Below are 25,233 nucleotides of genomic sequence, written 5' to 3'. Positions count from 1 at the left end.
TGATATGTTTAAATGTCTTCTCTGTCTGGAGCCACGTTTCCCTTCTATTCCTCTAGAAAGTTTTCGGGTGCCGCCTCTCCATTTCCTAGTTAGACTGGCCAGAGGTTTGCCTGTTTTCTTACTCTTTTCAAAGAACCAGAATTTGGTGTCATTGGTCACACATGGCATCCCACGCCAGCACGCTTGCCTGGAGAATCCCAGGGACGGAGGAGCCTGGTGGGCTGCAGTCCATGGAGTCACGAAGAGTCGGATACGACTGAGCGACTTCACTTTCCCTTTTCACTTTCATTCATTGGAGAAGGACATGGCACCCCACTCCAGTGTTCTTGCCAGGAGAATCCCAGGGATGGGGGAGCCTGGTGGGCTGCCGTCTATGGGGTCACACAGAGTCGGACACGACTGAAGCGACGCAGCAGCAGCAGCAGCAGCAGCAGTCACATGTGCCTTATGGATGTTTTCTGTTTCATTTATGTCTATTCTTATCTTTTACATTTCCTTCTTTGTAATTCCTTTGAGTTTATTCAGCTGTTCTCTTGCTAACTTCTTGTGTTGAATGTTTGGCTTATTGATTTTCAGCCTTTTTATCTCACAGAGGCCTCCCACATGTTCTAATGTGTGGAATTTTCCTTATCATTCATTTCTAAGCATATTCAAAATTTTATTATGCTCTCTTTTTATCCGTGAATTATTTAAAGAGAGTTTTTTTTTAATTTCTGTATTTTTTGTTACTAACTTCATCCTGAATTATGTGGTGGTCAGAAAATGTTATTTGTTCAATCCAACTTTTTGTCATTAACCAAACATTCCTTTTCGATGAGCTAAATGGTCAATTCGCATAAATGTTCCAGGTGCGCTTCAAAAGAATGTCACATCACCAGTTACTTGGTGAAATGTTCTAGAAATTGCCAAAAAGTGACACTTATAATTCCATAATTCTCATCTTCTCTATCCTCATCAATTTTGGGGGATGGAGGGCTGCTTGCTCCACGCAAGTGAGGTATGTCAGACACAGAGGGAGGAGGACCAGTGAGAAAAGACAAAAAGCCCAGCTGAATCCGCATCACGACAAGAAGCCAATCCAGCAAACCCAGGAGGCAGAACATTCCACAGGACAATAGCTTGGTCCCCTCGATTCACGCTAGGAAAACAGGAACCGTTCTCAATTTATAGAGATTTACGGATGTAAGCAGCTTGGGCCCTGGGTCCTAATTTAGAAAACCAGCTATAAAGGATATTTGGGGGATAATTGACCTGGGCCTCTCTAAAGCTTGAGGCACCCCCTTGCCCAGGACCAAGGGCATCCAAGTGTCCTGCCTTTCCAGATGGCCAGTGTATTGATCGTGCCAGAGGAAGGCTGACATCATCATCAACCTATTCCAATGACGATACAAGCTCCAGTTGCCATGATAACAAATTATGGTCCCTAGCACTGGGAGAGTGTCTGGAATATGGTAGGAGCTTGAAAATACTGTTTTGAATGATTTACCAGTGGATTTTAGAAACGGACCGCTCTTGCTGGGTAGGTTCTCTCTTAGGTCTCTTGATTGGGGCAATGGTTTCACAGGTTTATGTAAAACTCACTGACTGTATACTTTAAATATGTAAGTTTATTATAGATTAATCATATCTCAATAAAGCTACTTTCATTTTTAAAAATATCTATTTATTTTGGCTGCACTGGGTCCTAGTTGTGGCATATAAGATCTAGTTCCCTGACCAGGGATCAAACCCAGGTCCCCTGCATTGGGAATGCCAAGTCTTACCCTCTGGATCAACAAGGAAGCCCCAAGAAAGCTGTTTTTAAAAAGAATAAATGAGTATTGTTTTAAACCACTGAGTTTGGGGATGCTTTATTTGATTGCCAAGGCTTACTGATACATCTCCCTTGTTTTATGTTTTGCTAAAACATTTCCCATCTCATCAGAACGAGAAGCAAGGGCCATTTCCCAAAACGTAAAGTCCAGTTTATCAAGGCTCACAGAATAGATACATCTGAATAGCAGACATCAAACCCATGGGGAGCGAATGTGCCTAAGTGTGGAGTTGTGATGGGATTTTAGGCTCTGAATCCTGAATCATCTTTAAACTGCCTGTGTGTTTGCTAAGTCGTGTCCGACTCTTTGTGATTCCATGGACTGTAGCCCACCAGGCTCCTCTGTCCATGAAATTTTCCAGGCAAGAATACTGGAGTGGGTTGCCATTTCCTACTCTAGGGGATCTTCCCAAGCCAGGGATCAAACCCCATGTCTTTTACATCTTTTGCCTTGACAGGCAAATTCTTTGCCACTGCACCACCTGGGATGCCCAATTGCCCGTATAGCCCAGGACAAATGACCTAATCTCTCTGTGTTTCAGTTTCTTTACCTGTAAAATGGGGAAGTTAATAGCACCTACTTCTAGAGTTGTTTGAACGGAATGAATTAATAGTGAAAAGTACGTGGAACTATTCCTGGTGGAAAGTTGGCCTTCCATAAACGTTAGCTACTAATCTCACCAAATTCGAAGGACTTTAGACATTTTTATACATTTTAAGAGGCAGAATCATACAAAATCCAATCAGTGATGTAGAAACTAAGGTCGGAATTACAAATTTCTTTGAACAGAGGGAAGAATTAGGTAATGGGATGATTCAAGCTCAAGAAAATGGACCAAGAGCTCTGAGATCACCCCACAAGGGAGATCTTGAGACATAAATACGTTTATAGATGCTTAAATGGCCCGGGAGGATCACAGGCAAGAATCTTGGCTAAACGTCTCAGATCTTTATGTGACTTTGAATGGTTGAGTAGGTATCCTCAGAAATTGCTTAAGTGCTTTTTACCCTCAGGGAGACTTAAGTACAGAAATGTAAAAAGAACAAAAACTGAAATGTTAATATTTTCATTTGAAAGCAGTTTTCCTATTTTATATCCTCACACTGTTAAAGAGAACTTGGCTTATTAGAATGGATTGCCTTGTGATTCCAATTTAAAATATGTAATCTAGTAATTGATCTGCACTTGAGATTTTACTCTTTCATACACAGGACTAGACGGCTCATCGAACTTCAAAGTCGCCATAGTTTTAAGCTAAATGTGTTAAGTTTATAATAATTGGTTAATTACTTGAGAAGATTTATCAGCCTATTCTACTTAGGAAGTTAAGCAAACATGTATGCTGGATAATGCAATATGAAATGTTTAAAGGAGTTTTTGTAAACAAGACCAAAATTAACAAAGCCTTCTTAAAAGTGATAGCTAAACTTTGCTAGACCTCTAATTAAAATAATAAATTATTAATATGTAAGCCAAAAGTAAGAGATTAAGGATGAATTAGGGTTTTTCCTTTTGTGTATAACTTTAATAAATTGAATATTTAATTTTAAAAAGCTAAACAAACCCCTAAATAATCTTTTTGGCACACAAAAACTCCTTTTAGGGGTATCCAAAAACTAACATTAATGTGTATATGTGTGTATGGGTTTGAGTTGTGTGAGACAGTCTCATCACCTCTTGGGGTGTCCCTGGTGGCTCAGTGATAAAGAAGCCACCTGCCAATGCAGGAGACACGTGTTCAGTCCTTGGGTCAGGAAGATCCCCTGGAGGAGGAAAGGGCAATCCACTTCAGTATTCTTGCCTGGAAAATCCTATGCAGAGAGGAGTCTGGTGGGTTACAGTCCATGAGCTCGCAGAGTTGGACACAGCTGAGCACGCATGCATGCACGCATCACCCCTTCCTTCTCTGTCTTTGTGGGGCCAACAATAGGACCCATCCCAGCAGGCCCCTCAGCTGACCAACCGGCCCCCTTCAATTCACACAGAAGCTGCACACGGGTCCTGACTTTGCCTGCTGCAAACACCCATCACCTGTTATGGGTCCCCTAGGATCCAGAGGGCAAAAGTGTTCCCAGCCCCCATGAGACTAAGGTTAAGGTTTACAGTGTCCCCCAGAGCGATGTCCCACCTCTGAGAAATGGTGGCACGCAGACCTAATCCGAGGTGCCCCAGGCCTCCGGCTCCCTCCAGGGCTCAGAACAGGAAGATCAGGTACAAATTCTCTTTAGCAAAGTCCTTATGGGCCACCCCCTCCAGGTGAAGGCCCGTGCCTGGCAGCAGGATTGCCCGGGTAGAAGAGCTGACCGTACAAATCGGGGTATGCACACAAGACTAGAATGCTTCCTCAGCCCTGGAGGAACGCTGATGAACTTGGCTGGTGACAAAGGCCAGGGACCGCCTCCCCCAGCCGGGGGTCTCCACCAGCATGACTGCTTCTAAACGACATAATCAGGCCGACACATTCTTTTGTCCTCTGGTTGTGGTTTACCCACTCACTTGAGAAATCATGCCCCTGGGAAATCCCTCCCAGCGATGGCTGGGAGGCCCAGGTGTGTCCCCAAGTGCTGGAAATCCCCTTTCCCTCCCACCTTATCTGAGCTGCAGAGCTGGGTACAGTAGCTTTCTCTGCCAGGCATGCAAGTTAGAGGCAAAGCTCAATGAATCCATCAGAGGAATTCTTTCTAATTTAACCTCAAGAAGTTTATCTTTTAAAACAGGCCCCAGAACTGCTGTGTCACAGTAAGGTTTTGGTCTTTTCTTTTAAAGATTGGTGTGTGTGTGGACAATTTTTAAAGTCTTAATTGAATTTGTTACAATATTGCATCTCTTTTAAGTTTTGTTTTTTGGGCCATGAGACATGTAGGATCTTAGTCCCCCAACCAGGGATCGAACCCACATCCCCTGCATTGGAAGGCAAAGTCTTAACCACTGGACTGTCAGAGAAGTCCCTGATTTTAGTTTTTATTAGCACCCACCCTGGAGACCCCAGGGCTTCCCTGGTGGCTCAGACTAAAGAATCTGCCTGCAATGCAGGATTTGATCCCTGGGTTGGAAAGATCCCCTGGAGAAGGAAATGGCAACCCACCCCAGTGTTCTTGCCTGGAGAATCCCACGGACAGAGGAGTGGCAGCCAGCCTCTTCTGGGTCTCTCACTGGCCCACTGCAGGGGGGTGGGGTGGGCGGGTGTGGGAAGGGCAAGCAACTTGGCAGAACTCTCAGGATGAAACCCAAAGAAGCACTCGCCTCTTGCTTCTCTTTCTCCCAGGTGCATCCTCCCAGCACCACCTGTCAGGTTGCCCTCACCCTTGTAGTGCAAAAGAACTTGGAGAAATTAACATCCCCTCCCAAACAACTGAAAAGTATTTGAAAAAAGAAAAAAAGTTTCCCAGCAAAACAGGAAGAGCAGGAAGAGGGCAAGTTTGCACAGAGCTGGCTCCATTCTGCTGGGAGAGGAAAGGGAACTGCTGGGAACTTTGCATTTCTTCCCATCTGTTTTGCATTCGCTAGAAGAAGGAGGGCTCACCAGGGCCAGGGGGCCCACAGGAGCGGGATCTTCCGTGGATTCTGTCATGGCTCAGGAGTCAGCTTCACCCTATCGTAGCCTGGACCACCTCTCCCCTGTTCAGTCCTGCTGATCTTGCTGGGGACCACCAGCAATCAACGAGCCAGACAGTTGTTGAAGAGAGAAACAAATCCTTTCACTTTGGGATGTCTTTGCAGAGAAGCTTAACTAACCAGCAGGCCAGGGTAATAGCCTTCTCACCCTTGCTCATCTCTCTGTTAGAAGGTGCCCAAGCTTGGAGAGTCTTAACACAGCCCTCCCTTTTTAACCACAGCCTACTGCCTCTTTGGGCTTCCTTGGTGGCTCAGATGGTAAAGAATCTGCCTGCAATACAGGAGACTGGGTTTGATCCCTGGGTTGGGAAGATGCCCTGAAGAAGGCAATGGCACCCCACTCCAATATTTGTGCCTGGAGAATCCCATGGACAGAGGAGCCTAACAGGCTCCATGGGATTGCAAAGAGCTGGACTTACATCCAGGAAGCTGGACTGGGGTTGATTGGAGAAGCAGTCACTGCTTAGTGCTCGGAACCTCTCCAACTGCCCAAGGCTTTGCCTCTACATCAGCTCGACCTCATGGGCCATGACCCATCTCTTCTCCCCATGACCTCTCTCCTGGAGTTTCCTTACAGATATGAAAACAATGCCCAAGCTCTCCTTTGTGGCCTGTAAGACTCTGCACATGGGGCCTCTGCCTTCCTGGAAGACCTCAGTCTCCACTTCAGGCTCACAGACTTCCTTCGGTCCCTCAGATACACCAAGCACGTCCCCGCCTCAGGGCCTTTGCACCTGCTGTTCCTTCTGCTTGGAAAACTCTTCTCCCAGGTCTATGAAGCTGCCTCCTTTTCCTTGTGCAGGGCTCATCTCAGATCCAGCCCCTCAAAAGGCCTGCCCCAACCACCCTAGCTGAGCACCCCATCCACCTAACCTGTCCTTCCCTACCACACGATCTTAGTCCTACATCGCTCTTCTTGTTGTTGAGTCACTCACTTGTGTCCGACTTTGCGACCCCATGGACTGCAGCACACCAGGCTTCCCTCCTGTCCTTCATTATCTCCTGGAGCCTGCTCAAACTCATGTCCATCGAGTCGGTGATGCCATCCAACCATCTCATCCTCTGTCATCCCCTTCTCCTCCTGCCTTCAATATCTCCCAGCATCAGGGTCTTTTCAAATGACTTGGCTCTTTGCATCAGGTGGCCAAAGTATTGGAGCTGCAGCTTCAGCATCAGTCCTTCCGATGAATATTTAGGGTTGATTTCCTGTAGGATTGACTGATTTGATATCCTTGCTGTCCAATGGACCGTCAAGAATCTTCTCCAGCACCACAGTTTGAAAGCATCAATTCTTTGATGCTCAACCTTCTTTATGGTCCGGCTCTCACATCTGTACATGAGTACTGGAAAAACCATAGCTTTGACTCTACAGACCTTTGTCAGCAAAGTGATCTCTGCTTTTTAATATGCTGTCTAGATTTGTCGGAGCTTTTCTCCCAAGGAGCTAATGTCTATTAATTTCATGGCAGCAGTTTCCATCTGCAGTGATTTTGGAGCCCAATAAAATAAAGTCTGTCACTGTTTCCATTGTTTCCCCATCTATTTGCCATGAAGTGGTAGGACTGGATGCCATGATCTTAGTTTTGAATGTTGAATTTTAAAACAACTTTTTCACTCTCCTCTTTCACCTTCATCAAGAGGCTCTGTAATTCCTTTTCTGCTTTCGGCCATTAGGGTGGTGTCATGTGCATATCTGAGGTTATTAGCGTTTCTCCCGGCAGTCTGGATTCCAGCTTGGGCTTCAGTCAGCCTGGCGCTTCACAGGCCTGAAAATCGTGCCCTTGTCTTGCGTGTTCCATGTCTGCAGCTGCCTTCATAACGATCTTCTGGAGGGCGGGGATCTATCTGTCTTTTCTCTGTCGAACCTCCAGCACCTAGAATAGTGCTGGGTACATGGGTGGCACTCAGTAATGTGAGTTGGTTGGCTGCCCAGTGTCAGGGAAGTGAGGGGTGTATGCAATTTGGCCCTCAGGGAGGTCATGCTTTATGGGAAGTGATAGCAAGTGACCAAACAGAACTCTTCTGTGCTCTGAGAACTCTGCAGGCACTCAAATGGGGTCAAGGACGTCTATCCAGTTCTACCTGGGGGAACAGAGACAGTTTCATACAGGAGGATAAATCAGGACTGTGTTTTGAAAGATATGTAGGTGCTTCCCAGATGAACTGAAGATACGAAAGTGTGAAAAAGCAGGGACCATTCAGAAGACAGCAGGTGGTTTGATGAGACCAAAGGAGGGGGCTGTGCAGGGTGAGGGCAGGGAAGTGAAAACCCTCGGGAGGGGCCCCTTTGCCATGAGAAAGGGCTCTCGCTGACTTCTAGAGACAGCGATGAGCCACTGAGAGGGGTTTCTCCCTGTTGATATTTTAGCTTCTTCCAGTTTTGAAAAGTCTTAAAAGGAGGAATGACTGGGTCAGAGCTGCTTTTCCTAAAGATCCCTCTGCCAAAATTGGCGTTCCCCGTATCCCTTGCCCAATTATGACTGTATTCAGGCATATTTCCAAAAGTCTCTACTGCTCTCCTTCTAAAAATAGTTAGCCTTTCTCTGGGGGCACATAATTTCACAGCACAATACTTCAGAAGGCAATATACGTGCTTCCATTCTTTGCGACTCGTATTGACACCTGACTGCAGATCTTCAGCTTCTTTGTCCGGAGTTTTGTTAAGTCAAATTACATCACATGATGGATCTCACCTGGTACCGGGAGGAGACGAGCAGCATCTAACGAATGTAGAACTAAACGCGTTGTTCATCTCAGCTTCAGCATCTCCCCTGTTTGGATAGAGACCCAGTATTCCCAACAGTGAAATAGAATAATGGTGTCCACCTCATAGGATTATTTTGAGGAGTAAATTAGTTAATATCATATGTATAGCACTTGGAAGAGTCCTTGAAACATGATGAATGCTATACAAAGTGTTTGGTATCCTCTGACCAATACAGTTTTAGTTTCTAGAACTGAGTTTCAGTGGAAGAAAGGCTTGTAAGTATACATATTGTGTGTGTGTGTGTGTGTGTGTCTTTCTCTAGTTATGAGCCAGACTGGAGCATCAGTCAGTCAGTTCAGTTCAGTCACTCAGTCGTGTCCGACTCTTTGCGACCCCATGAATTGCAGCACACCAGGCCTCCCTGTCCATCACCAACTCCTGGAGTTCACTCAGACTCACATCCATCGAGTCAGTGATGCCATCCAGCCATCTCATCCTCAGTCGTCCCCTTCTCCTCCTGCCCCCAATCCCTCCCAGCATCAGAGTCTTTTCCAATGAGTCAGGTCTTTGCATGAGGTGGCCAAAGTACTGGAGTTTCAGCTTTAGCATCATTCCTTCCAAAAAAATCCCAGGGCTGATCTCCTTCAGAATGGACCGGTTGGATCTCCTTGCAGTCCAAGGGACTCTCAAGAATCTTCTCCAACACCACAGTTCAAAAGCATCAATTCTTCGGTGCTCAGCTTTCTTGACAGTCCAACTCTCACATCCATACATGACCACTGGAAAAACCATAACCTTGACTAGACGGACCTTTGTTGGCAAAGTAATGTCTCTGCTTTTGAATATGCTATCTAGGTTGGTCATAACTTTTCTTCCAAGGAGTAAGCGTCTTTTAATTTCATGGCTGCAATCACCATCTGCAGTGATTCTGGAGCCCAAAAAAATACCCCATGAACAGTATGAAAAGGCAAAATGATAGGATACTGAAAGAGGAACTCCCCAGGTTGGTAGGTGCCCAAATTGCTACTGGAGATCAGTGGAGAAATAACTCCAGAAAGAATGGGATGGAGCCGCAGCAAAAACAATACCCAGTTGTGGATGTGACTGGTGATAGAAGCAAGGTCCGATGCTGTAAAGAGCAATATTACATAGGAACCTGGAATGTTAGGTCCATGAATCCAGGCAAATTGGAAGTAGTCAAACAGGAGATGGCAAGAGTGAACATCAACATTCTGGGAATCAGCGAACTAAAATGGACTGGAATGGGTGAATTTAACTCAAATGACCATTATATCTACTACTGTGGGCAGGAATCCCTTAGAAGAAATGGAGTAGCCATCATGGTCAACAAAAGAGTCCGAAATGCAGTACTTGGATGCAATCTCAAAAAGGACAAAATGATCTCTGTTCGTTTCCAAGGCAAACCATTCAATATCACTGTAATCCAAGTCTATGCCCCAACCAGTAATCCTGAAGAAGCTGAAGTTGAATGGTTCTATGAAGACCTACAAGACCTTTTAGAACTAACACCCAAAAAAGGTGTCCTTTTCATTATAGGGAACCGGAATGCAAAACTAGGAAGTCAAGAAACACCTGGGGTAACAGGTAAATTTGGCCTTGGAATACGGAATGAAGCAGGGCAAAGGCTAATAGAATTTTGCCAAGAGAATGCACTGGTCATAGCAAACACCCTCTTCCAACAACACAAGAGAAGACTCTTCACCAGAGTCTTGGACATCACCAGATGGTCAACACCGAAATCAGACTGGAGCATATACATATATAAATCTCCACTGTCACACACATATCATGTGCCCAACAGAGTTCCAGGTGCCATATTTGTGTTATCTCATTATCCTCATAATAAAACTACAGGATGTGCTTACTTATCAGTGTGTGTTTTCAGTCGCTCAGTCGTGTCCAACCCTTTGTGACCCCGTGGACTGTAGCCCACCAGGCTCCTCTGTCCATGGGATTTTCTAGGCAAGAATACTAGAGTGGGTTGCTGTTTCTTCCTCCAGGGCATCCTTCTGACCCAGGGATCAAACTCATGTCTTCTGTGTCTCCTGCATTGTAGGTGGCTTCTTTACCACTGAGCTACCTGGGAAGCCCTACAAGATAGGCATGAAGAAAACTGAAGCCCAGAGAAGTTGACAACTAAAAGCTGGCACAGATCACATCTGTTTACACCTTCATCCCTCCGTGCATCTTAGTTCCTGGAGTTCTAGTTCCTAGAACTAGAACTAGTTTCTGAGTGAGTGAAGTCCCTCAGTCGTGTCCAACTCTTCGCGACCCCGTGGACTACCAGGCTCCTCCATCCATGGGATTCTCCAGGCAAGAATATTGGAGTGGGTTACCATTTCCTTCTCCAGGGGATCTTCCCGACCCAGGGATCGAACCTGGGTATCTGGCATTGGAGGCAGATGCTTTAACCTCTGAGCCACCAGGGAAGAGAACGAGAACTAGTTTCTAGTTCCTAGAAATTCCAGCTCTTCCATCTTTGCATTCCCTGAGTTCAACATGGGGAGGGAAGGGTCCAAACAGAGAGTGTTTGCTGGGTCTGAATTCACACATATGTTATAGGGTCAAACTTACTCTTAAAAATCTCTTTAATGGCCCACTCATGTGTCCCAGAAATATTTATTGAACACTTTATATGCAGAGTACATCATGAGAAACACTGGGCTGGAGGAAGCACAAGCTGGAATCAAAATTGCTGGGAGAAATATCAATCACCTCAGGTATGCAGATGACACCGCTCATCGCAGAAAGCGAAGAAGAACTAAAGGGCCTCTTGATGAAAGTGAAAGAGGAGAGTGAAAAAGTTGGCTTAAAGCTCAACATTTGGAAAACTAAGATCATGGCATCCAGTCCCATCACTTCATGGCAAATAGATGGGGAAACAGTGGAAACAGTGGCTGTCTTTATTTTTCTGGGCTCCAAAATCGCTGCAGATGGTGATTGCAGCCATGAAATTAAAAGACGCTTACTCCTTGGAAGGAAGGTTATGACCAACCTAGACAGCATATTAAAAAGCAGAGACATTACTTTGTCAACAAAGGTCTGCCTAGTCAAGGCTATGGTTTTTCCAGTGGTCATGTATGGATGTGAGAGTCGGACTGTCAAGAAAGCTGAGCACCGAAGAATTGATGCTTTTGAACTGTGGTGTTGGAGAAGACTCTTGAGAGTCCCTTGGACTGCAAGGAGATCAAACCAGTCCATCCTAAAGGAGATCAGTCCTGGGTGTTCATTGGAAGGGCTGATGTTGAAGCTGAAACTCCTATACTTTGGCCACCTGATGCAAAGAGCTGACTCATTTGAAAAGACCCTGATGCTGTGAAAGATTGAGGGCAGGAGGAGAAGGGGATGACAGAGGATGAGATGGTTGGATGGCATCACCAACTCAATGGACATGGGCTTGAGTGGACTCCAGGAGTCAGTGATGGACAGGGAGGCCTGGCGTGATGCGGTTCATGGGGTCGCAAAGAGTCGGACACGACTGAGCAACTCAACTGAACTGAACTAAGGTGTCAGACTGTGGAAGAGGTGGGAAGGACTTTCTCTCACAGAAGCTCCTGCTCCACTGACCTGAGATGCCTTTCTCATTCTTCACCAGCAGGCAACACCTCTTCATCTTTCAGGTCCCACATTAAATGTCCCCACCTCTGAGATTTCCTAGCCTCCCTTCCTCCAGGCAGTGGGACGCTCCCTTATCTAGCAAGATGTTTCATTTTATAGGTCAGCCTGCCTGGGCTATGGGATGCCCAAATAGCTGGTAAACATTATCATTCACTTGTCTGCATTAGATTCAGTATGCCAAGTAAAGAAGTCCACTCTTACTGATGTAGCAGGGCACCATGGTATTCACTGTTGTTCTTGTTTAGTAACTCAGTCGTGTCTGACTCTGTGCAATCCCACGCATGAACTGCAGCACACCAGGCTGCCCTGTCCTTCACTATCTCCCAGAGTTTGCTCAAACTCATGCCCATTGAGTCCATGATGCCATCCAACCATCTCATCCTCTGTCATCCCCTTCTCCTCCTGCCCTCAATCTTTCCCAGCATCAGGGTCTTTTCCAATGAGTCAGCTCTTTGCATCAGGTGGCCAAAGTATTGGAGCTTCAGTTCGGGCCTTTCAATAAATATTCAGGGTTGATTACCTTTAGGATGGACTGGTTTGATCTCCTTGCAGTCCAAGGGACTCTCAAGAGTCTTCTCCAACACCACAGTTCAGAAGCATCAATTCTTCAGCGCTCAGCCTGTTTTATGGTCCAACTCTCACATCCGTACATGACTACCGGGAAAACCACAGCTTTGATTATATGAACCTTTGTTGGCAAAGTGATAACAGTATCCATGGAGGAACCAAATAAAACCAAAAGATGGAGGAATGGCCAATTCCCTTTCTTTTGAGCTGGGACATCGATCTTCTCCTGCCCTCAGACATTAGAGTTCCTAATTCTCAGACCCTCAGACTTGGGAACTTATCCCAGCAGCCCCCTGGTTCTCAGGCCTTTCACTACTGGCTTTCCTGTTTCTTCTGTTTGCAGACAGCAGACTTCTTGGGTTTCCATAATCATAAAGCCAATCCCTATAAGAAATCTCCTCGTACGTATCTCTGAATGAGTGTGAAGTCTCTCAGTCGTGTCCGACTCTTTGCGACCCCATGTAGGCAGACACTTTACCTTCTGAGCCACCAGGGAAGTCTTCTTATGTATCTCTATATACATGCTATTGGTTTTGTTTCTCTGGTGAGCCTTGACTAATATCTCTAGACTCCCAGGGCATCTTAAACACACCTTTTGTAGTAAATTGAATAAGGCCCCACCCACCAAATATGTCCCCAGAACCTATGAACATGATACTTTATATTCTTTACACAATATGTAACTCTATGGTGAAAGGGACTCAGCAGATACAATTAAGGTAAGATATGTCAAGATGGGAAGATTGTCTTCAATTATTTGGGTGGGCCCAATGTCATCACAAAGGTCCTTATTAGAAGCAGGTGGTCAGTCAGTCAAGGGAAGGCAAAAGTAAATATTAGAGTGAGCCAAGGAATGCCAGTAGCTTCTAGAAGCTGGAAGAAGCAAGGAATGGATTCTCTCCCTAGAGCCCAAACACACCGATCTGGGCCTTCTGACCTCCAGAACTGTAAGATGAAACATTTGTTATTTCAAACCACTGGCCTGTAATGTTACATCACTGCTGTAATGTTATCGCAGCCATAAGAAATGAACACATCTTTATTCCAGCATGCCTAGCAGATGCCTTTCTCACCTCAGAGCTCCTCAGGCCTGGGCACCTTAGTTTTTGACAGTTGAACACAAAGCCTGAAAAAGGACTCACAAGAGCTGCTGAAAGAACCAACAAATGGGTTAATGCTTACTGTCTTCATCCAGCTGTCTGTGTTCTGCACCCTGAGAACACACACACACTCATATCCACATAGCTCACCTGTCCAACCACCTCCACCACCCCCAGGAGGGCAATGCTATACTCACACAGAAGCCCACTTTGGGCTGGACAGAAAATAGCTATTTCTTAAGAGCACGTGGACTTTAAGAGGGGAGGGGGATCTCACCCAAGGTAATAACTGGACAAATTAGCAGGCTGGTAGGGATGAGAAAGAGAAATTTTGACGTGGTTGACTTGAAATCACAAGAATTGGGGTTGTACCACAGGACATGTAAAAATCTTCTTTTCCAACAAAGCAATAATGAAAGCAAGAGACAGCCCTGATCGGAACCACATCCCCAGCCCTCTTCACCTCCATCTCCACCACAGACAAACGACTGGGAAATTTGTCCTCAGTGACACCAAAAAAGGTCCACTTTATATCATTTAGGGAGAAAAGTGGATTCCAGCTAGTGTGAACAATGCGATCCCATTCTGCTGAAAATATTTAAATACACATCTATGAAAGTGAAAGTGAAGTCGCTCAGTCTTTGTGACCCCGTGGACTGTAGCCTACCAAGCTCCTCTGTCCATGGGATTCTCCAGGCAAGAATACTGGAGTGGGTTGCCATTTACTACATATATATATAACGTACAAAGGAGCATAGGTACGTGTGTTTATTAGGCATAGGACAGAGGCTCGAAGAAGATCCGTGAAGAGGTTAACGGTTGGATGGATATTATAGACAGTTGCTTTTCTTTTCTTACTTAAAAAAAAAAATTGCAAAGAACAAGGCTGTTGGTGTTCTTTTTTAAAAATAAAGTTTAAATAATTCAAAATAAAAAGAAATGGCGCGGTTTGTGTGGCAGGGGTACTTTGTGCCCTCTCCAGGACAGCCGAAGTCTCCCTTTCCCTCCCCAAATAGGAAGCTGGGCTGTGGTCTCCCCGTTAGCAATGGCGGAACCATTAGAGGAACTGTAGGCGGCAGAAGGATGACGCGGCCAGGGGGCCTGGGAATCAGAAAACAGACAGACCTGACCGCGAGGGCGGCTTTTGCCGAGTGACCCAAGGATGACCCGCTTCGGGCCCAATCTGGTATGTAGGAAGCCTGTAGTCACCCCGCGGCCTCTCCTCCCTTGACCGCCCCCCTACCCCCAACCACCGCCACATCTTGCTCGCCGCGTCTTCACCCGACCTCCCTCCTGGTGAAGGCAGGTGCCCGCCCAAGACCCCGGCCGAAAACAAATCCAAGGGATCACCCCGACCTTCCTCGGCCCCATTCACCGCCTCCCCCCACCCTTTCCTGCGGTGGCGTTTTTGTTTTAATTCATCTGAACTGGTTACAAAACCACACTCCCACGAATACATAAATAATGGATAAGGGCGGGGGGAGCAGTGTTTTAAAGAAATTCCCGCAGGGCCTGGCAAGGCAACAGCAAATGCATTTCTGCTGTATCATATTTAACTGTTTGCAAACTTCTGCTGGGAAGCTGAGCAGCGGCTGTAGAAATTCCACCCCCCTTCACCGCCCAGGGCCCAGGAGTGACTTGTAACGGAGGGTTAAGAGGGAGAGGTAGTCAGCGGGCGGGGGCCAGGAAGATGGAGGGGAGAATGAGAAAGTGTTTGTAAGACTGCACTGTCCACAACCAGGCTTCCCGCAGGCCAAGCATCTCCTTGCCGGGCTTCGGGGCCGCGGCTCCCCGAGCCGGGCTAGGCCCCTTTAAGAGCCAGCGCGCGCCCCGGTCCCGCGTGCGCTCACTTTCCCTAGCAACCGCCCCGGGGGAGGAGGAGGTCCTGGCAACGGCGCACCAGCCCGGAGGGTCACGTGACGACCCGCAGCTGGAACGCGAGCGCGCGCCCTGCCGCGCGCCCGCCCGCCGAGCCTGAGCGCTGCGGCGCGTGCGCGAGCGGTGCAGCACCGGCCGCGGGAGCAGGGAGTATTATGGGCTGTGGGTGCCGCTGAGCAAGATGGAGCTGTCTGCAGTGGGCGAGCGGGTCTTCGCGGCCGAATCTATCATCAAACGGCGGATCCGAAAGGTGAGCCGCCTCCCGGGGCGGGACGCCTCGCCCCGAAGCCGAGGCCCGAGTCTGTGGGCCAGCTAGGCGAAGCGGTCCCGCTAACCTGGGCTCTCTCGCCCACCCCCGCGCCGTCGCCTCCTCGCGTCCCCGCATCTTCCCCACCCCCACTCTCCCTTTTTTTCCTTCTCTTTTTCAGGGACGCATCGAGTACCTGGTGAAATGGAAGGGGTGGGCCATCAAGTGAGTGTCACGGGATCCAGGAGCGAGGGGGGAAGGGAGGCAGCGGACGTCGGGGCCTTTTTTATTTTTTTTTTACCTTGGGGGGTGCGCACGTTTGCCCCCTCGCATGTGCCTCTCCCTCTCTGGTTTTGTTTTTTATTTTGTGCATGTGTAACTCGGCAGGTACAGCACTTGGGAGCCCGAAGAGAACATCCTGGACTCGCGGCTCATTGCAGCCTTCGAACAGAAGTGAGTTTGGGAAGCTGGCAGGGGCGGCGGGGCCGAGGCTCGGCTGGGGCGCCGCGCGGGGAAGCGGGAGGGCCGGGGAAGGCAGCGCGGAGTGGGGCCCGGGAAGGGGCTCGTTTTTAACCTCGGGTGTTTCTCGGCCGCAGGGAGCGGGAGCGTGAGCTGTATGGACCCAAGAAGAGGGGACCCAAACCCAAAACTTTCCTCCTGAAGGTAACCTGGCTCAGCCCCAACAGCCCCCTCTCGGGCCCCTAGCCCGGGCGCAACACGGGGCCTGCAGGGGAGGGACAGATCCGCGGCCGCCCTTGCGGGCGGGCCTTTCGAGATGGGGCCCCTGCTGGGCAGGGGGTGGTTGTGAGACCCCGACGAGCCCCTGGCAGGCGGCCCTGGCCAGCTCCAGCTTCTCAGCAAGAGGGGCCTGGGAATGGGGACGAGGAGGGAGGATGATCCTTGCTCACAAAACCAGGGTCTGGGGAGGCCAGCAGGAAGAGCGTGGATGAGGCAGGTGGGGGCCGTCCACCTGCGGGGGTGGCAGGGAGGTGGCCTCTGCACTTGAGAGCTCTGCTCTCCCCCAGCCTTGAGCTGGTGGGGCTCTGCCTGGACTTCATGTCCAGAGCAGGAGTGAACGTGATCTCCCTCATGGTGCGGAACAGGGAGAGGCTTTTGGGGTGGGAGGCTGCCTCCCTGTCTCCAGCTTGCCTCTCTCAGGATTTATTCTGCATGCCTTCCCTTCTGACAGGAGGATCGAACTTAAATTTGACCTTAAGTCACTTCACTTTGAGTTTTATCACCCAGGCTGGGCCACTGGTATTCAGTTATCCCCACTTCTGGCTGTGTCTGGAGGTTCTAATGAGGATGGAGGGGGAGAGAGTAAAAGCATGGCACGTTGGCCTTGGCAAGGGAGGGAGACCTAGCTCCAGAGGAAGCCATCTTAGAGGTTTTTGGTGTTTATTTATTTATTTTTTAATGAGGAAGAACAGAGTCTGGGAAAGGGAAGTCGAGATGACCCGAGGTGGCAGGCAAGGCTGCAGGCGGTCTCCGTGGGCAAGCACTGTCTCCCCTCTAGTGCTAAGGTTTTCTCAAGGCCCCATCCCACCCTGACACCCTGTGACTTTGTGGCAGTTGGCATGGGCAGGGCAGACGGACTCTGCAGAAAAAAAGGCTGTGCAGAGTGGCAGGGCCTCAGAATCTCCAATCTGTCTGAAAGGCTCAAAGCCCAGTTGGTGGACTCTCCAGCCCCCCACTTCCCTCAAAAGGACTGTACATGTGTATGAAGTTTGCCTCGGACTTAAAGCAGAAGTGAAAGAAATAATGGTTTCCAGAATTACATCCTTCTGTGACCCTTGTCTCTAAATTACACACATCTTAGATCCGTGGAGCAATCTTAACCCTTGATGTTTCTTTTCGGGAGGGATGGGGCAGAGCGGCTGGAGGTCCGTGGGCTGTGTGACAGCCTCTCACAGTGCAGCTGGAGTGCCCTCTAGCGGGGAAGCGGGTAATGGCCATGAGCATTGATTCAGAATGCTTTTCTTTTTTAAATAGCTGTAGTTCTGGCTGTGGGCCTCATAGTGTTGAGCCCCCACATGGATTATCTCCTATCGATTGCTCAAAACCCCGCTACGAAGTAGGGAATGGTATCCCTCTTTTGCAGATGAGAAAATCAAGGCCCAGGGAAGGGAGGTGATTTTACCTGAGCTCCCATCACCCAGCTTCCTAGCTTTATCATGTCTCCGTTTTTTAATCCTGTCCCTCAGGGAGTACACACCAGGTTAAGGAGAAAAGATGGACACACACGGGACGCTATGAAGGCTGCAGAGTTGGTGGGGCAGGGGACAGAGAGGCAGATGAGAAGACCTTGATTTGGAGATGAGATGAAATAGATACTCAGCATGAGAGAGAGATTTGCAAGGGGTGATGGAGATCAGCTTGGTCTGAACCCAAGAGGCAGTGTGTATAGTAAACAAATCACACTCAGGTAGCACTCACTTTCTGCGGGGGAACTACTCTGAAGAGAACAGGAGCCCATGAGGTAGGTTGCATAATCCCCATTTTATACATAGAAAAACTTGAGACCAGAGAGGTTAAATAACTTGCTTGTGATCACAGAGAGGGAGTGGTAGAGTCCAGGGCTTTATCTTCCACGTTATCTAGATGTAGTACATGCCAAGCCCTGGGAGCTGTGCCTGTCACCCAGTCAGAGTACAATAAATGCGTTGGGTGTGGTTACCATTTTTAATTCACAGGCAGACCCAGGTCTCACCTTCAAAGAATTCTCAACCTGGGGAGGGGAGAGGAAGAGGAGCGTACACTAACCCCCTTTGAAAAAACATTTAGAAATGACAAAGTAAAATTTTTTGGAGAAAGGTTGGAAGCCATACATTAGAAAAAAGGTTACTCTTGAAAGCACCACCCCTTGGATAGATAAGTCTAGCATTTCTCTAGTGATTGCTGTGTGCCAGACGTTTTGCTGAGCAGGTAACATATACTATCTCATGGTCCCAGGAGTCCCACCAAGCTGGGATTTCATCCTGGATTTGACGTTTGCCTTGAACACCCTTCACCAGTCCCCAGGGACCATGCATCCCTGCTGGACTCCGGCAGAACCATAGTACAGAGGTCCTGGAGCCCCAGCAGCGTTCAGGGGGAATAAAGGCTAACCCCCGGGGTATTGGAAAGAGTGGGGAATCCCCTAAGCTCCCTTGGGGATGAAGCTGCAAAAAGCCCTTACCGCCATGCCAAGGAAGGCTGGCTTTCCCCTGCCTTTGTCTGGGAACGGGGGAACCAGTCCCTGGCTCCACTGGCTCTGAGCTGGAGGAGCTGGCAGCCCTGGCACAGGGAGGTCAGGCCCACATATGCTGCCACCTAGTGGCTGGAGGGATTGTTAACTAAGCCACCCCAGGAGACTTGAGACAGAACTTGGAGGACATGTGCCTCTCCCATGTTCTAAATGACATCCTCACTTACTCAGCATTTAAGTCCAAATAACCTCTTCTGGGGCTTGTGGTCAAATACACTCTAGTCTTGTCTACCAGGCTACCTCTGGGGTTCTGGTTAAGCATCCAGCACCATGGGGATGGGTGGTGGAGAGACCCCTAACCACAGATCGCACTCTTGGGGAGCCCAGAGACTGACCCGTGGGAATGTGCCCTTCCTCTCAGCCACCCCAGCTCTCTTGGCTGGAGACAGTCACTGCCTAACAATCTCCCCGACCAGGAGCCAGGGTGTCTCTACAGAACCTGGACTGGTCATCCATCTCTGCCCTCTGTCCAGCCATGGCTTTCAGTTCCCTGGGCTCTCTCTGCCTCCACCATTGGTCTTAGCAGTACCCCTTCAGCAGGCCACCTGGGCCTCCATAGATGCTTGGGGCATGGCTCAGGAAAGTCAAGGGTGTTTTTTGTTTGTTTTCCTACTGATGCTTTATCCTCTAAGACAGGGACCTAATCTGTGCACCTCTGGAACCTGTACTTTCTTCCTTGCGTTGAATCACCCTGTACCCTAATTGCCTGTTACCTGTCTTTTCCTTGGAGTGCTGCCCCCTGGACGTAGAAGCTGTGTATAGTCGCAGATGTAGCCCCAAGCAGCTGGCAGCTGACTCATTAGCACTTTCTTAGTGAGGGAAGGATTGGCCCCCGGAGGTTGGCTTACCTAACCTTGTGACCTGGGGTCTCTGAGGGCCCTGCCACACACATCCCGCACCTTCCCTGAGGTAGCAGGTGAGCTGCTGCAGAGTCCTGGGGCTTTAGACATTTCACACCTGGGACTGTGTGCAGCTGGGCTCAGGAGCCTGGTACAGTAAATATCCCTTGCTCCAAACAGACTTCTGCCCAGCCATCTTGCCCCCAGGCCATCTTGGCACAGACTGTGGCGAGGTCCATCCCACCTCTTAGCCCATCCCCACCAAACCGATGCCAAGGAGGTTTTAGGTGCTGGCTTTGAAATCCATTGGCACCAGTTTGCTTAGACCCAGGCCCCCAGCCAGACCCTGGGCAGACTGATGAATCAGACCCAGGAGGGGAAGTGCCAGGGGCTGGGAGCGAAGAGGAGGGGCCAGAGGTCTTCCCCCAGAGTTGAGGTGAGACTGAGCTGGAGCTGCAGCTTGTTCAGAGGCAGAGAAAGAGCTCAGGGCATCTACGGATGGATCCATTGGGCTGGGACACAGGGTGGAGCAGGCAGAGATCACCCTTTGCTTTCGGTCACCAAGAATTAGTCCATGGAGGAGTGCCAGGCTGGGCCGGGATCTTCCCAGGGCTGAAGTGGTCCGGGGCTTCTTTCCATGCAACATCCTGGCAGCTCCACTTGTGTGTGTCAGCAAGGACAGCCAGTGACTAGTCTGTTCCTCTGGCCCACAGCCGAGCTGGGAAAGTCAAGCCTTGCAGGTTGGGCTTGGATGAGAGTCTGCTTTGCTCCCCAGCCTTCTGCACTTTGCATCACCTGTCTGAACCTGTTTCTTTTTATCGCTCAGGCTCAGGATGGTTTCTTGAGCCAGTACTCGTGGGTGACTGAGGCAGGGGATGTCCAGAGGTCAGCGGGCAGCCCGAGCCGTCAGCCACCTGCCGCCCTCTCTCTCGCAGGCGCGGGCCCAGGCCGAGGCCCTCCGCATCAGCGACGTGCATTTCTCGGTCAAGCCGAGCGCCAGCGCCTCCTCACCCAAGCTGCATTCCAGCGCTGCGGTGCACCGGCTCAAGAAGGACATCCGCCGCTGCCACCGCATGTCCCGCCGCCCCCTGCCCCGCCCAGACCCCCAGGGGGGCAGCCCCGGCCTTCGCCCCCCCATCTCCCCCTTCTCCGAGACGGTGCGCATCATCAATCGCAAGGTCAAGCCGCGGGAGCCAAAGCGGAACCGCATTATCCTGAACCTGAAGGTGATCGACAAGGGCCCGGGCGCCGGCGGCGCCGGGCAGGGGACTGGGGCTCTGGCCCGCCCCAAAGTCCCGTCCCGGAACCGCGTCATCGGCAAGAGCAAGAAGTTCAGCGAGAGCATCCTACGTACGCAGGTCCGCCACATGAAGTTCGGCACGTTCGCGCTGTACAACAAGCCCCCGCCCGGCCCTCTGCAGCCCCCGCCTGCCGGCAAGACCGACATCACCGCCTCCCCAGGTCAGGGGCTGCTCCTGGCGCCCCCCAGTGCCCCCTACGATGCCCGCAGCTCCAGCTCTTCTGGCTGCCCCTCGCCCGCCCCGCACTCCTCCGAGCCGGAGGACGCGCCCCCCAAGCTGCTTCCGGAGACCACGAGCCCGTCGGCCCCCGACTGGCGGGAGCCCGAGGTGCTTGACCTGTCCCTCCCACCCGAGGCGGCAGCCACCAGCAAGCGGGCGCCTCCCGAGGTCCCTGCAGCTGCCAGCCAGGCCCTTCCCGCTGCCCCTGAGCCTGCCGGCGCCGCCTCCGAGCCCGAGGCGGGGGACTGGCGCCCTGAGATGTCACCCTGCTCCAACGTGGTCGTCACCGACGTCACCAGCAACCTCCTCACGGTCACTATCAAGGAATTCTGCAACCCAGAGGATTTCGAGAAGGTGGCTGCTGGAGTAGCAGGCGCCGCAGCAGGGGGTGGCAGCAGCGGGGCGAGCAAGTAAGGGGTGGCTCCACCAAGGAGGGGTTGCTGGGGGGCACCCTCCTGCCCAAAGTCCTACTCTTGCTCCCGCCCCCCGCACTCCCTGCCCTCGGACAACCCCGCCTGTGCTTTGCTTGTTTCAAAAGGCTCGGTGTTGACCCCGGGATGGGGCTGGGCAGTTGGAGAACCCCTGAAGCCCAGTGGGAGGGACAGGCCTGGAACGGGGTGGGGCTGGGGTGGGGGCGAGGGCACCGGGAAGTCCTCCCTCTTATCTCTTGGCACCTTCCTTGCCCACGCACAGTGGGGCCTGCTGGGTGGCTCCTGGGGAGTTCCAGAACCTGGGGTTCAGCTGCCCTCCCCACATCCCGCCCTGTCTCTCCCTAGCTTGCTTCCAGCTCTCGCGCACAGCATCTGATTTCTCGGTGCTAACCCCCGGCAGCTGCGGGGCTCCTTAGGGGACCCCCATCCCAGCATGGGCACCGTCCCTTTCCTTCCTCCAGATAACCCGGGAAGGAGGGGCAGGGATGGGGAAGCCAGGACAGAGGTGGAGATGAAGGCGGCCATGGCCCGCTCCTCCCCTTCCCCCCTCCCCTGCGAGGGCTGCAGGAGCTGGGCCCATGTTTGGACCACCCAAGCGGGCCCCTGTGGGCCCCACCCACCCATCTCTTTCCTAATTTCTCTCTTGAAGGTGGGAGGGGCTGGCACGAACCTCTCCTGCCATGGCCTCCCAGCATCTAAAGGTCCCTCAGTTTCAACCAAAGGTGCTACAAGAACCTGCGGCGCGGACTTCCGGCTGCGCATGCGCCTGCCGCCCCAGGTGCTTCCGCGTGTATCCGTATCTGCGTGGGGCCCCGGACCCTCCCTGGCCATCAGCCGGGCCTGGGACCTGATCCAGGTCCGAGGAGTTTGCTGCGGAGGCCGAGCTTCCCGGTGCGCGTGTGCAAGGGCGGGGCGCCCGACCCCCGCCCTTCTCTTTGGGGTGGTCGGCCCTGGCATGATGGGGACTGAGGCCGAGGGGAGACAGACCCCCACCTCCCAAGCTGGCTGTTTGCGGGGAGGAGGAAGCCTGGACACTGTTCTTAGGGTCTCCGGCTTCTCCCCTCTCCGCCCCTTCTTTCTTGCTTGTGATCGCCCAGGCTTTGTCACAGCCCAGCCTTCTCCAAGCAGCAGGAGGCCTCCACTGCTCTAGGCAGCTTCGTTTGCTGCTGCGGCCTGGGAACATGAGTTGTCCATGCCAGTGGCAGAGACCAAAACCCCGGTTTTAGGCTGGGTGCTGGGGGAGGCAGACTGGCCAAAGCAGGGGATAGACGAGGGGGCCCAGTGTCCTTCAGGAGGGCGGGCGTGTGCAGGACCCGGGGTCTGGGGCACAGGGAAAGCAACCGCTCTTGGCCAGCCCTGGGGCACTGCCTGGGCTGTCTGGCACGAGTGGGAGTCCTTACTGGTGGCTCGAGGTGGCTTCCTGGTGTGTCAGCTTAGAACCCGTGATGTCAGAAGGAGGACGCAGAAAGGGAATTCCGGGTGGGTAACAAACGCCTTGGTCCTAAGCATGGGGAGGACTCTGTCTTCCGACTCTCCCTGCCAGAGATTGTGGCAGGGTCCCCTGACCCTCCCCAAAACACTGATAGAACGAGGGTGGCCACAGGGTTTGGGTGTCTGGAGCTCCTGACCCTCCCCACCCTGCTCTTCTGTTGGCTCCGTGGCCGTCCAAGTGCCAATTGGCTTTGCCCCAAATAAGGGCTGGTATTTCTCCTCTGTCCTTAGAGGGGATTCCCCCCACCCACCGACCCCCCACCCTAGGTGCGTGTCCACCTGGGTGCCAGTTACAGGGGTTTCCAGAGACCATAGAAATGTGTTTTCCTGAGAGTCTGTGTCATTCGTGACCTTTTTTGTAAAGAAGTTGTGTTTTCAGAGGTGATTTTATGACAGGAAAGTGAAAGAATTAGTTTTGCAAAAAACAGAAAAAAAGAAAAAAAAAAGAGGGGGGAAAAGAAATAGAAAAAAATATTGTGGGATTCCTATGGGGTTGGGGAGGGTGGGGAGAAAGATATTTAAAGAAAAGCTAGTAACGCAGCGATTGCACAGCTGAGGCGGCAATGTCAGGAACGTGGACAGAGGCCTGGGCCCAGCTGGGAGGGCGCACCCACCCCGGGCACAGCGACAGCCCCCCTTCCTTGGCCCGAGGCAAGGTAATCCCTCCCTCCTGTGCTCGGCCCAGGTTCCACTCTTGTCCCAGCTCAGACGGAAGGATGACCCCTGTTCCCAAAGGAACTTGCCAGAAGCTGCAGGGGCCAAGCAGGTAGAGCTGAGATTGGGGGAGGTAGATGTCAGCAGAGTTCCTTTGTTGCCGGGACCCAGCGCTGGTGACTCTCCAGGAAGGCTGGTGAGTGGGTACAGTTGGGTTCCTTGCCCCTCTTCATTCCGTTGCCAGCCTGTTGGTCCATCTGGTTCCTCCACCGCCACCCCATGGGGGCATCTCCCTCCCCATTGCCCCGATGACCATGACACCCCCAAGGTTCCCTGGCCAGGTAGGGGTTGCTGCGGGTGTCAGGAAGACAGGAGCTATGGACTCTGGGAGAGCCTTCGGTGGTGATCATGGTGGGTTGGGAGTAACCCTAGGGAGAGGGTGTGCCCACCCTGTCATCTCTCTCCATAGGCGAGTCGCTGCCCTTGACCCCCAGCTGTGCAGCCCTGCCCCAGCAGAGGCACGCATGCGCATGGCTGTCTCCCAGGCGGGCAGCTCCCCTGGAGGCCCAAATGGGCACCAGGTCAAGAGCAAGCGGAGCCCTCCATACCTCTCTCCCAGGGTGGCTCTGAGCCGGGCCCAGCAGCCCCTACCACACTTGCACAGACCAGCCTCCCTTGGGCCCTCCCTCCCCTGCTGCTGATTTTCCGTTTGCCTAATTACCAAGCAGAAGTTGCTGTTTGGTTGGCTTTATTTTTTGTATGTGAGAGACCCCTTAAGACCCGGTCTTCTTCCTTGTTCAATATTGGTTGGGGTCATCTCCCCTTAATGCCACCTTCTTGTCACCCCCATGTCATAGGAAACAGATGAGGTCAGGTGTCTGGTTTGAGGTAGGAACTTGGAACCCGTCCCTGTCTCATTCCCCTCCCAGATACTCAGTTTGCCCGTCTGTGAAATGGGTGTATTGAGCAGCCTGGCCTTTTCCTAAAGCATGGCCTTTTCACCTGTTGGTGTCCAGGCAGCTGCTGAGGATTAGGTGGTGGTGGAGGTTGCTGGCACTGGGGCCACTACTCCCCCAGCTGCTTTTCATTCTCACCCTGCAAAGGGGTCAGGATCAAAATGGGCTCCAGCAGAGCCCAGTGAGGCAGGCAGAGTGGGAGGGGTCACCCCACTTCCAAGGCCAGGAAACTGGGCCTCTGAGAGGCAAAGCTGTTTCATTGGAATGAAGAGCCCAGCTGCTCTGGCCTTTCGGGGACAACCTTTGAAAGGTGGGGACCAGGGCCTTGGAGCTACCACAAAGCCAGGGGCTTCCCCTGAGCCAGGCAGTCCTCCTGGGTGAGAGGTCAGCCCAAAGGAGGAAGCTGTTGGCTCGGGGAGCTGGGCCACCACCAGCCTTTCTAGCCTCTGGGTGGACCCAAGTGGACACACTGCCTTTTGTGTCTTTAGGGGTTTTGTTGGTGGTGGTTGGTTTTGTGTTTTGGGATGT

The 25,233-nt window shown here is 51.3% G+C and overlaps 1 protein-coding gene across 2 annotated transcripts; it reads left to right on the top strand.

Moving 5' to 3' along the window:
* The first annotated feature begins 15,482 nt into the window (after positions 1 to 15,482).
* On the top strand, positions 15,483 to 21,587 carry CBX6 (chromobox 6). Of its 2 annotated transcripts, none has more exons than XM_068971228.1 (5): positions 15,483 to 15,570; positions 15,749 to 15,792; positions 15,955 to 16,020; positions 16,164 to 16,230; positions 20,643 to 21,587. In XM_068971228.1, the coding sequence occupies exons 1-5, from the start codon at positions 15,502 to 15,504 to the stop codon at positions 21,585 to 21,587; spliced, it is 1,191 nt and encodes a 396-aa protein (XP_068827329.1). In that variant the 5' UTR covers positions 15,483 to 15,501. The 2 variants fall into 2 exon arrangements, with proteins under 2 accessions (XP_068827329.1, XP_068827328.1); XM_068971227.1 differs by having other exon boundaries at positions 20,589 to 21,587.
* The last annotated feature ends 3,646 nt before the right edge of the window (positions 21,588 to 25,233 follow it).

Source organism: Capricornis sumatraensis, chromosome 4 (genome assembly GCF_032405125.1).
Source record: "Capricornis sumatraensis isolate serow.1 chromosome 4, serow.2, whole genome shotgun sequence".
NCBI classification, from domain to species: Eukaryota; Metazoa; Chordata; class Mammalia; order Artiodactyla; family Bovidae; genus Capricornis; species Capricornis sumatraensis.
Note: the sequence above shows the minus strand (reverse complement) of the source record. Positions and strands in the feature narration are given on the sequence as shown.

What these genes read in the sequence shown, in the direction of transcription:
- CBX6 (XM_068971227.1), top strand. Translation starts at nt 15,502, where the DNA reads ATGGAGCTGTCTGCAGTGGGCGAGCGGGTCTTCGCGGCCGAATCTATC. An exon ending in ATTGCAGCCTTCGAACAGAA is followed by an intron (nt 16,021 to 16,163) that starts GTGAGTTTGGGA and finishes TCTCGGCCGCAG; the next exon opens with GGAGCGGGAGCGTGAGCTGT. An exon ending in CCAAAACTTTCCTCCTGAAG is followed by an intron (nt 16,231 to 20,588) that starts GTAACCTGGCTC and finishes TCTCTCTCGCAG; the next exon opens with GCGCGGGCCCAGGCCGAGGC.